We start from the raw sequence: 13,776 nt of genomic DNA on the forward strand, positions 1-13,776 counted from the left end.
CTTTTTTACAACTCCTATTCAAACACAAACCTTTTTTATTTCCAGTGCATAAAGTTTTCTGGATGAAAACCTTTTTTATTTCCAGTGCATAAAGTTTTCTCGATGAATTCCCATGGTGGACAAAGGTCTAAAACAATGCCTTCAGTTTTTTTAGAAAAGTTTATCTTTAATTCTGGGTAAGGGGGGAGAATATTTCATCATGTCACTCAAAAAAAGATAAACTCTACCCAACCCTTTGTCTCTTTAAAGTTTACGGATCTGTCTTCATGTCTCAAGGTCTTGCCCCCTCCGTGCTTCAACTTGCACATCAATGGCTCCCCCTTTTGTAATAGAAAAAGTTGACGCAATGAAGGTTCAAATTCGAAAACTGAACTGATAACACAGCACCACCTTTAGCGATTCACAATTCCACCAAATCAGGCATAAACAATGACTCAACTTCAACGGTTCATAACTTCAACAATTCAGGCATCACCAATTTAAAAGGAAATCAAATCAGCTGAGAGACTCTAGCAACAGCTCACCATTCAAGCGAAACAGGAGCAATCAAAATGGAAACAAATCAAATTAGACGAGCAACAAAAATGGAGTAGGATGGCGTTGGTTTCTCTTGTTTAAAACCAAAAGAGAATGTCAAGGAGGCGAAACTCAAGGACTCACGTTGTAAATCGATAAAAATTGTTGAGCCGAATTCATCAATACCGTGTATCAAATAGTAATTTACAAAGGAAACCAAACAATTGATGACCTAGTCGTGGAGTAAGATTTTTTTCCAAACCACGTTAATTTTTGAGTCATCTTCTTCTCCTTTCTCCTCTTTTTTTCATGAACACCTGCCAACATTGACTGTTGCACTAAGCCCAGTGCTCATTTATCACCTTCACCTGGGCGAAGCTTGATAACACCTTCTAAATAAATCGAGAGGAACACTAAAGAGTTTGAACACAACCAATCTAAAGAAGCTCTCCCACAAAGGGAAGCTGAAAGATATCTGCAGGAAGTACCTGTTCAGCGTTGTTATTCAAGATACCCCAAAAGATTAAGATCAATGCCACATGCAGGTAGGGTACCAGTTAAAACTTTGTCAGGGAAAAGAAATGATGGGACTTGAGAAAGAATGAAAAAAGGGACTGCATCCCTACATATCAAACATGTATTTACAAACAACCCTTCCCTCGGACCTAACGAGCTCAGTTCTGCAATTACATGGGATGCATATCATATTTCAGATACATCGTGTCCCTTAATTTTGCAGAAACATAAAAGCAGTTCTCTTATCTTAGCAATAAAAGGGAAGGCGTCTGGAGAAATCTCGCTTCCATGAAATTTTCATGTTGTTCTGGAAGAGACAAAAACCACCTCATAATCCTGCCTAGAAATGCACTATCCAAACAATCTTTGTTGTAGGCACCCCGCAGTACTGACATGGAGTCACCAGAAGGAACGGCATCAACCCAGTGAAGTAGTAGAACTCAAGAATAATACCACACGATCAACTCCACACGTTTCCCTTCAACTCTGAACATCAAACTTATTATGAAGACACTACAGGCTGATCTTCCCTCTAGAAAAAAATCTACCAATGCCACGTGCCGGTTTCTCAGGTGTTAGGAATGACGATGGGGAAGAAGACGATTTGGAAGGCCTGTGTTTTGGGCGCTTCGAACTGAGGGGCGACCTTGTAATTGGACTTGCTTCTGTGTCTGAAGAAATCAATGGGACATGATACGCATCCATATCGGATTTACGGCCAGTTTTGGGCATAATGGAAGCGGCCAATCCTGTCTCAGCAGGCTCACATTCAGGGGAATCATGCATGCCATGAAGTTCAAGGACATCAATTTCGTCTTCTACGAATGCACCATTGTCTGCACGTCTACCAATAATTGGGTTGCCTACATTTACTGGAGGAGATTGCAATTCTTTAAGATGCTTTCCAAGGAGAAAGATGGTTTCTTGGCATTCGGCTAGTTTTTCTGCTGCGGCTGCTATCTCCCTTTCCTGCAAGCAAAGTTGGAAGATCAGTTTATGAGATAAATGGTCAGGCAAAAATTTATTGGTGAGACTAGTAAAATGCATTATCACATTAAGCACTCGATCCACCAGCTGCAGAATCATGAACCACTTTTGTTGGGAATATAAACAGGTATACGCCACTAGTTTAGATATTCACCATTATACAAGGGAATAGCCATAAAAGGCCAAACTATTTTTATGAGATATATTCGTATACCGAACCCGTAGCAGTGGCAGTTTACTAATTTGACATTTTTATCACAGGTCTGCATTGGTAGAAAGCAAAATGACGGAAAAGGAAATTCAACGGTTGAAGAAATGTTAAAACATTTGATATAGAAGATGATCGTCCTGTCTTCTACAGAGAACATTACTGCAACTTGGAACCAGCCTCCTGCGATAGACATTCTAATTTCTAGGTCAAAGAAAGTCATCTACCTAAAAGAAACATTTGTGTGATCTAATCCAGAGTGTGTCACCGAACAAAATGATTGTGCAAGGTGGACACTAGACATGATAACACCTTGCTAGCAAAGGTTAAAGGAGTCAAACTTTAAGAGATACGTAATTGCCTTTTCCAGTCTTTACATAAACTAATTATTTGATAAATGGCGAGCTTGCTAAACTAGTCAGTACCTGCAAATACAAGTACTTAATCTGCAGACGGAACTGTTTATTTCCTTTCTCATTCCAAACATTACATCTTATTCTTTATTTATATCTTTCTTAACATTCATTTTTTTCAAAGAAAGAAAATATTCAGATACTTTTCCTACAGCTATGGACCTACAGTGACATAAAGGAGCCGAGAACACCCTCTACACACAGTCATCAAGAAGGAAACATTATTATGCACACTTCTAAATGTTTTCTAATTGAATTGCTCAAGCTTCCAAACAACAGAACAATAGAAAAATTTCGCTTTAAGACGACACATGCCTGCACGCATAGACACATATGCCCAGAAACACATGATCCATGTGTGTGCCTGTGCGAATAAAGCAACCAAATTTTCCTATCTAAAAGGTGTCTCTTACTTGAAAATTATTTTGAGGCCACAATAAAAAAGTTAAAGCAACTTCAGTACACAGACTTGCTTTAGTTTATGATTTTGGAAGGCCGAATCAGCTCATAATGACTTGTAATTCTTACCTGCTTGGTTTTTAGTTCTACATCAGCACCATGAGTTGAAGAACAGAGTGTGCAACCCCCATTCCTACATGCACAACCACACAAATGCATACATAGGCATAATGAGAACAGAAGCAAGCTCATGAGAATACGCAGCCATATTTGCTAGACACATTTATTTTAGGGAGGGAAAAGTTTGTGAAAAACATGTAATTAGATAAATACCTTGATGCTATATAACTTAGGTTTTGTAGGGGATTTACTGTCTTTTTCCAATAAAACAAATAGAATTGGCTTTTTTTTTATGATTTCACTTGTTTTTCCTATCACAAAATACGTTTTAACCAACATTAATGCCAGCGAACCTTTGAAGCTTCTCCTCAAGATCATTACATTTGGCTACAGCTTCCTGGTGACCATGCTTCTCCACTTGAAGCTCCGCAGCTAACTTCTCCATTTTTGCCTTTAGTTGGCTCACTTCACCTTCTGTTTCTGTAAAACGTAACTCAAGCAGCTTGTAAGATTCTGTCATGCATTTCAGCTGTGTCTCTGCTAAGCTATTGGACTTCTGAGAAGAGGCAAACACAATCTTGAGTTCAGACAACTGGCTCTCTGTATCTGTTAATGTAGATTTTGTTTGCTCCAAACTTTCCTTACACCTAGCCAAATCTGCTTGCAGACTATCCTTCTCTATTTTCAACTGAGAAACTTCTTCAAGCAATTTACTGGAGGAATCCTTGACATCTGGGCCAACACTTGAACTTTTTTCTTCCATACACTCATCGGAACTAGAGTGAGAACCACAAGTAGCTTCATTGGAGGCTGTATTCTTTCCAGAAGAATTTTCTAGTACCTTGCTCTGAGGGTTGCTTGAGTTGCCAGCTTTACTGCTTTCTTCCTGAGAGGCATAAGTGCTTGGAACAACAAAGTATAGTTCACTAGCCTCAGCCAATGTATGTGAAAGGTCAAGAATAAATTCTGGCATAACTATTTTGCCCTCTAAAAGTTTGTTAACAGATCCAGAGAACTTATTTATGTTAACTGAATAATTGTTAACAGAGTTGTGTTCTTTCCATATGCCCTTAGCTTCCTTTGCCAGTCTTAAAACAAAATCATGAATCTTTGATACAGCATCTGTTAAATCAATTTCCATGCCGCCCAAGCATGGAACAGAACAATCCCCACCATTTGTGGCCCTATCTGCAGTCTGAGGTGCAGACTCCCCACCAGAAGCAGTTTCTGACAGTTGTTCCCCAGAGGAACTTACTGAAGGCCGAGGCAATGAATTTCGCATCTCCTGTAAAACGCATCTAATATCATCTAAAATCCTCTCTAGGTCAGTGTCTCTAACCTCTGATGAAAGAATGAATGAGAGTCTTTTCTGAAGTTGTGAAACTGTTGCTTTGCCTGCATTAGATGCACATTCTAAGGTGGATGAATCTTCAGCAGAAGATGGAATCTCAGAGCCCATAGAAGCTTCATCCTTAGGAGCAGAAGCAAATGATGTAGGACTACTTTCATCAGTTCTCTGAACACCCAAGTCATTAGGCATGTACGTGATTCCGTTTGACTCTGTTGACATGTAAGCCAACTTCTCCATCTCAAGAAAGTCATCCATAAGGTCCAAATTTGTAGAGTTGTTCAGTTTGCTGCCTTCATCAGAAGCTGTCTCTTTTTTGAACTGGGATAGTTCTGAAATCAAAGCTGTTGCCCAGGATTCAGCACAGCTTGCCTCATCATCAATTCCATCCTCAGACACTGATGTCAAGCTTGGAGGAGTGCCACTGTTGTGATCCAAAGATCCTTCAACAGGGATCTCAGTATTTGGCTTTTGCAAAGTCTTTCTGTGGCTGAGTGACTGCCTCTGGGCTTCAATAGCATGCAGTTTACTTGCTGTCCTGGAATGCATGTTTCTAGCAGAATGAAGCTCGTTGTTACATTTTGCTAGAGCCTCCTTTAACATCTCTGTTTCTTCCTCCATTGCTGCTAGACGTGCTTTGAGGAACTCAGCCTCCTTATGGTCCTGCTGAGATACATCAAAAGGCAATTCAGCCACTGGAGGTGGATATGGAACTGAATTTCTGATAGGTGATCTTCGCAATCTATATTCTCCATGGTCCCTGCCTAAATTCTCAACCTCAAGTTTCATCTGAGCCAATGCTGCAGGGCCAGGCAATTTCTTCCGCACAAGGCCACGTAATCTTTGGCACTCGGCTTCTAGTTTTGTTATTCTTTTTACACTCTCTAAATGCTGTTTATTTGCTGCTTCAGCGGTTTTAACACTCATATTTTTCTCCTCATTGCGAATTTCAAGCTCTTTAGACAGGACATGAAGCTCATATCTCATGGAACTTATTTCTCTTTCACAAGACTGAATATTGCCTTTAAGAATTTCAATTTCTGCATCAGCATGAGATTTTTCTTCTTTCATCTTCACTATCAAATTACCACGTTCTTCCAATGATCTGGCAAGTGCATCATTTTCAGCTGACGCCCTGAGGAGCTCTTGTTCTAAGGTTGATATTTTTGCTTCAAATGCATGCTTGATCTTTTCCCACTGTTCGTTTTTGTTCATGACCAATTCTTGCATTTTTTGTTCACTTTCTTCTTTGATATGCCTAATCTGCCTCATGCACTCTTTAAGAGCCCCATCCAGATGGGAAGACCTATCATCAGCCGCAAGCTTTTGCAGAGTTAGAGCCTCAAGTTGTTGTTTTAATCCCAGAGCTTCTGCTTCAGCCTTTTCCCAGCCTGAAGATTGGACAACATCATGCCACACGACATAATGGATGATTATGGAAGAGAACAAAGAGCACCTAAGTACCTAATTTTCTATCAAATCAGCTGCATTTTTTTTTCAGACAAGAAAAAAACCAGCAAATTTTTCAATGAAAAAATTTCATATGCTCGCACCTGACACAGCTTCTTCGGCAACCTTAGCTTGCTGCTTTACAAGATTGTCCTTGGTGGCCATATCCAAGAATGCAGATGAAAGCTTTTGATTCAATATGTTCACCTGCTCTTCTGATTCAGCCAATTTTGCATATGTTTCTAAAGAGACCTGGACAAAGTTTGCTTTCTTTGAAGCCTCCTGCAAAGGAAAGATCACAATCCCAGTACAAACAATAAAGGTAAAACAAGATCAGCATAGTTGGGGATGTGGGAGCAAACATGGATCTTTCACCAGATGATCTCTTCCACATTTGTACTTTATAGTTTTATATGATAACTCATAGCATTCATAGTTCATACTATAAAAAAGGAAGAAGTTAAACATGAATATTTGTACCACCAGACCAATTGTCAAATCCTCTCTAGCAGAAGCTTTGGAAGTATTCTTTTCTGATTATTGTTATTTTAATGTATTGATGACCAACTAAAATCAAAAATTTGAAAAGGTAGTCCTACATGATGGTGATCAATGGATTTGTAGATTGACGTATATGAGAAAAAACATAAATCTTAGATAAAACTCGTAAAATATTGTAGCTTAGAGTATTAAACTGTACAGAAGAATATGAGAAAGAGAAAGAGATGAGACTCAAAATTTTCTTCCATAATTCATAGGCTATCCTAGAACTGCATTAACCTTCAGAAAGGAATTTAAGGTATTGGGTTACCTGATCCTCATGCCGACTGCCTGAGTTTGCAAAAGATGAAATGTTAGAGTCCATCGCAGCTGCGGCCTTTTCAGAGCTTTTCTTCCTCCAAGGCCAACTACGGCGATCCATGATGAATTGGGTCCTGTAAATACACATAAACACAAACCCACCACATTTGCATAATCCAGCCATACATAGCCAGTGAAGAAGGACACCATTAACTATCAACTGAAAAGCAAATTAGCACGATAAAAATTCAGTAGCAGCTAATTAAACTCACACAGAAAATCAAGTAACTTCTCCTAATATGATGACATACAAATTTTAATGATGCCTTAAGTTTATCTTTCTTCTAACTCAAGAAATACTGGATATGTTAAGCTGTCCTGTATGTGTATATTAAGGCCGCCATCTGTTGTTAGAGCTAAAAATGCATAGAGGTCCAATCTTAGGAATTAAGAAGACACAGATTTTGAGGAAAAGGCAAGAAAGAAAATCAGTATTGAGTATCAAGTAGCTGTGATGATGGGGTTCCGTTAGGTGAGGCCAGCTTCTTTCTGTTTTTAGCTCAATGTGCATCTCTCTCTCTCTCCCCCCCCCCTCTCTCTCTCTCTCTCCATGTCATCTCCTCTTCCCAGCTCTTTGCTGGAGGAAGAACCTTAAACAGGAAGATGGAGGGAATTAGTCGGAAGGGAGGGACTAGAGGTGGACGGTGCAGATTGCCCTCTTTCATGCGAGAGGCAGAGAGAGAGAGAGAGAGAGAGAAGCGGATAGCTATGGCAGGTTCTTTACTCCTGTTTGATCATCTACATCGGGCTGCAAGTGTACACGTGCATCATCAGCCTTAGAGGCCTAATGATTGCCCATGTCTCATCACTTGCCACCTACCACATTGATGTGTCAAGTTACATTGGGCATCAGCTTCACAAAAGGAACCCACATTTGCTTTATGCGGAAAACGTCAATAAGCAACAATTACGCCAAAAACATCAGATTTTAACAGCTTCGTGAAACGTGACCGATAAGGAGTCAATTTTCTGGTGGAATTTCCCCCAGAAACTGAACTACGTGAATACGAATATTATCCAGTTTGCGCTCGGAAATACAGATGAAGACAGATGTCCACTTTCCGACAAGCAACTCATCGCAAAACATCATCGCATACATCGAAAATCCTCTACTCCAGCTTCCTACAAATAACCGTAGATAAGCCTATTTTTGCTAACACTGAAAGCTAACGCTCCGTACATCATCCCGTAAAAAGGATGAAGCAGAAACATCTCAACCTCTTCCAAACCTCAAGAAACATAGAAAAATGCACATAAAGCACACAACCACGAGAGCCTACTCACAGAAAAACAAACCACGCGGAAAAACGAAACTAATCATTATCCTCATAAAGATAGAGCGTCAGTCACAAAACCATTATCCTCATGAAAACAAAGCGAAACTCCGGACGTCATAAAAAACAAAGAAACAAAACCAAATGTAGGGAAAAAGAAAAGAATCAAAGGACAATGGCGGAAGCATTTCCTCCAGCTACGCTGCAAAAATGGAAGCGTGGGGGAAAATCGGAAAACAGAGGAGAACGAAAGACCATACCTGGAAACAGAATCCAAACAAGAGAGAGAAATGAGGGGAAGGAGAACTGGAGAAGGAAGGGTACTTCCGCAGAGGAGGAAGCAGAGGGAGACAGAGAAGGAAAGTATGCGTCCGAGCAGCCACAGTAAGAGAGAGGAGGAGAGAGAGAGAGAACTAAAATATTAGTGGGGCTGAGGTGTCGTTTATTAAGGGAAAGCTGGACAGCATAAAGCCCTTCCCTCCAACCTTTTTCCCCCTTTACGCCTTCAATGCCCAATACTAAAATGACCGAAACGCCCCTACCATGAACCTTTCCCCCACCGAAGAAGCGCCGTACGTCCATGCCCCGATTACTGGACAGTACCATATGGATCGGGTCTGATCGTACTCCTGATCTGAATCCGACAATTTTCTCGATGATAATGGATCTTTTTAAGGCAAAAATCCATATACAAGTTCGAGATTACAATCTCTACATCCAATGACCAAAACAAAGACAAAACCTTCTCGTTGTTTGGGATCTTTGTCTTGGATTCTTCTAATTCGGACCCTGCACAGCCGCATCCATCTTCAATCCAGATTCAACTCCAGGTCAACGTTTTGGATTGTTAAGTGAGATCCGGATTGGATCAATGTAATTGGAGTCAGAAATTTTTAGCTAAGAAGCACTATATTTTAAATTTTGAACGATATTTTTATGTAAACAAGTAAAAATATTATAAAGTACCAATGTATAAATAAAATAAATCTTATAGGCTAGTGTCGGCAATTACCCACAACAGTCACATGACTCAATTACTGAATGCAACAAAGATATTTCACCCTTGTTTTCATGTTACGCACATCCGGGTCTACATATCATGAACCCTTGCAAGTGAGCCGACGGGGTCTCGTCCCATAGAGGGGCGGGGTCGAACGGGATGTGCCCTCGAACACGAACACTGGGCTCCTTGGCTCTTGGTAAGAACTTCTCAATCAATTCAATACAGGACCTACATCCATTCGAAGCTAATATGAATATCGAACTAAAAATGTAGCTTTACATTGGATTTGGATCTTCAAGTCATGTCTTGTTCAAGTAAAGACCAACAGGTTAGATTTGGGTTGGCTGTTCATATGATAATCGCTGCATCCGATAGATCTGTTTATGTTATTAATTGAGTTCACATTTAGGTGAGAGTTTGACAACCCAAATCCAGCTTGAACCCAACAAGCAACCGCGTTGCATGGAGAACTCAAATTCATATCCTTCAATGCTTAAGAAAGACCAAACATAAGGAAAAGATGAAGCTCGTTGAGTGGTTTGGCCTTTTGACCTAATATCAAGTTAATAATTATTTTGCTTATTCAAGAGCTGACGTCCACTAATTGGCGAGCTGACTCCCATGAATAGAAAGAGCTGTCCTCCATTAAATGACAGAAGCCGGGCTAAAAGCATCAATCTCTCGCCGGAAAAATAGAGATTCCGGCCGGCTCCCTCCGACGGTTTGGACTCGTGCGTTACCAAGTCCAGTCTAATCTCCTTGAAAAGTAACGTTAAAATATTTTTGCTCAAGTTAGAACCACTACAAAGGATTAAATATTTTTGACACTAGGCGAAGAACTTATATCTATGCGCTGACAACTCGAAAAATGAGGATTAATTTGCAAAAACTGTGTAAGCTAAAGACTGTGGTGCAAAAAGGCCCATAAGACAGGGACCTATCTGTAGAAAGCTAGCTCTTCTTTAAACTTCAATCATCAGCAAACTACCAAAAAATGTTTGGATTTGTCTTAACCAAGAGCATCTGCAAAGAAAATTTGTTCATGACATGTCAGACGACTGATGCAATTGGCTTCACCTTCAGGTTGCATTTGTCATTATTGACGAAATGGTAGTCATTGGGATGAAAGTCAGGTTGTTACCCGGTGCTGATCAATGTGCAAATATTACTCATTTATTATAACTTAACATTTTGTATCAGAGATGTTCAGATCCAAATAAAATAGTAATATTTAGTTGCAGAATCCAGCAAAATGCATAATCTTCATAGTTTTCGTATGGATACAGAAAACCCACTTTCCTTCCTTCTCAAAGTTCATTCTCCCAATTTGTTTTGCTTAATTTCTGATTCACACTGCTTTTCCGGATTTCAGGTGAGTAAGTGGATTAATCCCACTGCTCGAGCGAGAGATGAAGCTCTCCTCCTTCATCAGTAGTTGCAGAAGATGAGAAGTCGATGTGCTTCAACTTGTTTTGAGCTATGCCCTTTGCGGCGTTTTTCCAAATTTCATCATGTTTCAAAATGTTTACTTCTTCGCTTTCGCTTGCCTACGCATACCAGTATATGCCACGACCAGTACAAAGGACTAAAAAATGCACAGGTCCATTTCTAGTTCATTTTGATGCAAGATCAACCATAGAAAAATTTCCTATAATCACAAATATAATTGATGGATGATAAAGTTGGCATTGCACGTATCGCCATCCAGAGTGATTCCAAATTTCATCTTGCTTGTCAATTGTTAGGTTTCCTGTCAAAGTCACTGTCTGTATCATGTTAGCTTCCGGTTTATTCAAATTAACCTTCACCGTCGGCGCTGGCAAGTAAACTTATATGTGTTTTTGCATGGTTATTTCCACTGCCAACTTCATATACACCACTACTTAATTACCTCATCATCAAACAAACTCCGGCCTTTCAGTGCACTTTTAATTTTGACAGCCACTTACAGTGTTTTTCTTTTCTGCAGTACTAATGGGTGATGCTAACAACTACAATTCACCATGAAAGTTGGTTGTCTTCATCGTTAGCTACTTGGTTGTTTGATTTCCATATATGGTTGAAGGAGTTCCAAACACTACTGACAAATTTTCTGCACAGTTACATATCTGTGCTTGGAATTTGGGTTTTCTTCCTTTTGGGCAGGGCATGTGGTGAGCAAGAATACGAAGAATCTTTCTTGGTGAGTATAATTACAATGTACAAGTTACTTTCTCGTTACTTTCTCTTATCAGAAGCACTAACTAATTACTCTACAAGGAATCCTTTATCCATGTACTGTTTTTCTTTTTCTTTTTTTTCTTTTGTTTTTTTAATGTAAATGTTATGTACTGTTCTAGCAGATTGACTTTCTAAGGCTTTTAAGTTGGAAGAATAGTTCGATTACTTTCTATAAGCAGGGGGAGAGAAGGTGAGCCGAACGGTCGTTCGACTGGGCCAAATGATCCAACAAATTTATCCAAGTAAGACCTGCCTGTAAGTGACTTCTGTTTTCAGACAGAACTTCTGTTTTTAAATGTGCACAGTTTAGATTATTATTTTGATGATATTTTGATCAGACAATGGTTGGTGCTTATTAATCGTGAGGACCGTAGCGTTAGAGATGCAATAAAATTGGTACTATACTTCTAAGCGAACTTGTGTCACTAAACTCATTATTTTTGTTACAACCCAGCCTTTCTTCTAAATTGTGAAAAAATAACCATTCATCCTAATAAAAAAAACGATTCTTATCAAACAAAGTCACATTTATAAAAACAAAACATCAAAAAATAACTTGTAATAATAGTCTTCAAAATACTGTCCATCAACTCGTGATTAAGACCCTGTGCCAACCGGAGCAGAGCAGACGGCTCCGGCTCCGGCTCCTCCGCCGGCGCCGCAGACTAGGGCCAAATTCGTCATCCGCGTTTTCGTTAGATTCTGCCCTTGCGAGAAAAAAAAAATCTGTCCACCTTCGAGTGTGGGGCCTACAAGACCAGAGGCTCTGCGAGCTTGCCACGTGGCGATGGTCAAACGCTTGTGGCACCGCCAACACGAGTTGAGAGAAGGGCCCTTCCCTTGGATTCCGGTGGGAGAGTGGGCCCCACCCTCCTGAGCCTGCACGTGGGAGGCCCGAAAAGGCGGGAGCAGTTTCTGTGACGCCGCGGGTTTAACTGCAACTCGGCGGGAAGAGTAGGGACGAATTTAACGCGAAATTAAAGATTTTTTAGAAGCAGTCACGAGGGTTCCAAGAAGAGGAAGAAAAATAAAAGTGTATTTTTCAGTTTGAAATTGTTCTTTACTTTGTTTTAGATAAAAACCTTGTAAGTCTTTTTTTTAAAAACGCTGAATAAGAGCTCGATCAATTTAATACATTCATTGGACCTGTTATTTGGTTGAAAAATCATTTAAGTTCAAAACAAATCCTCGTCTTCTAAGTTTTATGATAATGCACTGTTCTTTCTAAGTTCGTTTCTTTTGTGGGAGCGGGATTTTTCACTCAAGCTTTAACCCAATTACATTCTTTTAGTGTATTATTCTTTTAGTGTACAACCATGTTTTCAATGTCTCCGGTGTCACCTTTATTGTGTTTCAGTTTGCATGTCGGCGACCATCTTTTTGCAACACAAAAGGTTGATGCCACCATTGATTCTAAACAAAAACCACTCGCCTACTGGTTTCTGTTCCCATTGAGGATATTTGGGATATTTGACAACATCCACTTTATAATTGAAAACCAATGGATTTGGCTTGCGTCAAAACTCTATATATGATCTACTTATTTTGATTTCTCTGCTGCATATGAGGTGATATAGATAGTGATTTTGACATGAACATCAGAGATCAACTAATAATTTAATACGAACGCTGCTGTACCAGCTCAACTGCTGATGATCATTAATTTTCACGTAGCATTGTCGTCATCAAGAGCATCATCCTCACGGTCTTCAACATCAATCAATATCGTTCTGTTTGATCCTGCCTCACCATTCAACAACCATCGCCCTGCAGTATTTCTAACGATAGCAAGAAAACTGGAAGGGTTTGCTGAACCATCGTTTCTCCTGCTGGAAGGGTTTGCTGAACCATCGTTTCTCCTGGTTTTCTCCTTTTGCGCGCATCACATCTGAACCACTCCATGTGCATGGCTCTCCATGAGTAACTCAAGTAATAATACAAATTCAAGTTTCTATACACAGAAGTGTGTATAAATAATATATATGTATATATTAAAATAAGTTGGCTACTTATATATCCGGATTGTTCATTTTTTATTTCGTATAATTAAAAATTGTTGCAAAAGAGTGCATTTGAGACGGTCAGTTATTTTACCATATTTTTTAACAACAGAATACATATTTTATGATAATTTAGCATAAAATAAAAAAATAACCATATCGCAAAGGAGATAGTCGGCTTATTTCAATTTTACTCTCTCTCTCTCTCTCTCTTATGTATATGTGTGTGTTATGGCATGCCAAATAGTTGCTGAATTACTAAAATTTAAAAGTTTCTCATTGAAAAACCATTAAATCGTCACTAAAGCCACCATAATTAGTTGTTGCATCATAAACTGTAGCAACTGCCAAGTTAGTACTTTTTTTAATGATAAATTTTTAAATTTTAATAATCCAATAACATTAGACACACGAAAACATTGAATTCACACATACACACACTATATATATATATATATATAT

General features: G+C 39.3%; 1 protein-coding gene across 1 annotated transcript; it reads right to left on the bottom strand.

The window, feature by feature from the left end:
* Positions 1-1,118: 1,118 nt before the first annotated feature.
* On the bottom strand, positions 1,119-8,508 carry LOC116260335 (filament-like plant protein 4). The gene is made up of 6 exons (XM_031638589.2): positions 8,352-8,508; positions 6,768-6,891; positions 6,061-6,238; positions 3,513-5,898; positions 3,169-3,232; positions 1,119-2,001 (listed from the first exon to the last, which is right to left on the bottom strand). Exons 2-6 carry the CDS (start codon positions 6,876-6,878, stop codon positions 1,546-1,548), a joined length of 3,195 nt encoding a protein of 1,064 aa, XP_031494449.1. The 5' UTR covers positions 6,879-6,891; positions 8,352-8,508; the 3' UTR covers positions 1,119-1,545.
* Positions 8,509-13,776: the final 5,268 nt, after the last annotated feature.

This window comes from Nymphaea colorata, chromosome 9 (genome assembly GCF_008831285.2).
Source record: "Nymphaea colorata isolate Beijing-Zhang1983 chromosome 9, ASM883128v2, whole genome shotgun sequence".
Classification (NCBI taxonomy): domain Eukaryota; kingdom Viridiplantae; phylum Streptophyta; class Magnoliopsida; order Nymphaeales; family Nymphaeaceae; genus Nymphaea; species Nymphaea colorata.

Excerpts from the sequence above, each read along its gene's own strand:
- LOC116260335 (XM_031638589.2), bottom strand. The coding sequence starts at position 6,878 with ATGGATCGCCGTAGTTGGCCTTGGAGGAAGAAAAGCTCTGAAAAGGCC. Across the intron at positions 6,239-6,767 it reads GCAGTCGGCATGAGGATCAG|GAGGCTTCAAAGAAAGCAAA; the intron begins GTAACCCAATAC and ends TTTCCTTTGCAG. Across the intron at positions 2,002-3,168 it reads TAGAACTAAAAACCAAGCAG|GAAAGGGAGATAGCAGCCGC; the intron begins GTAAGAATTACA and ends CTTTGCTTGCAG.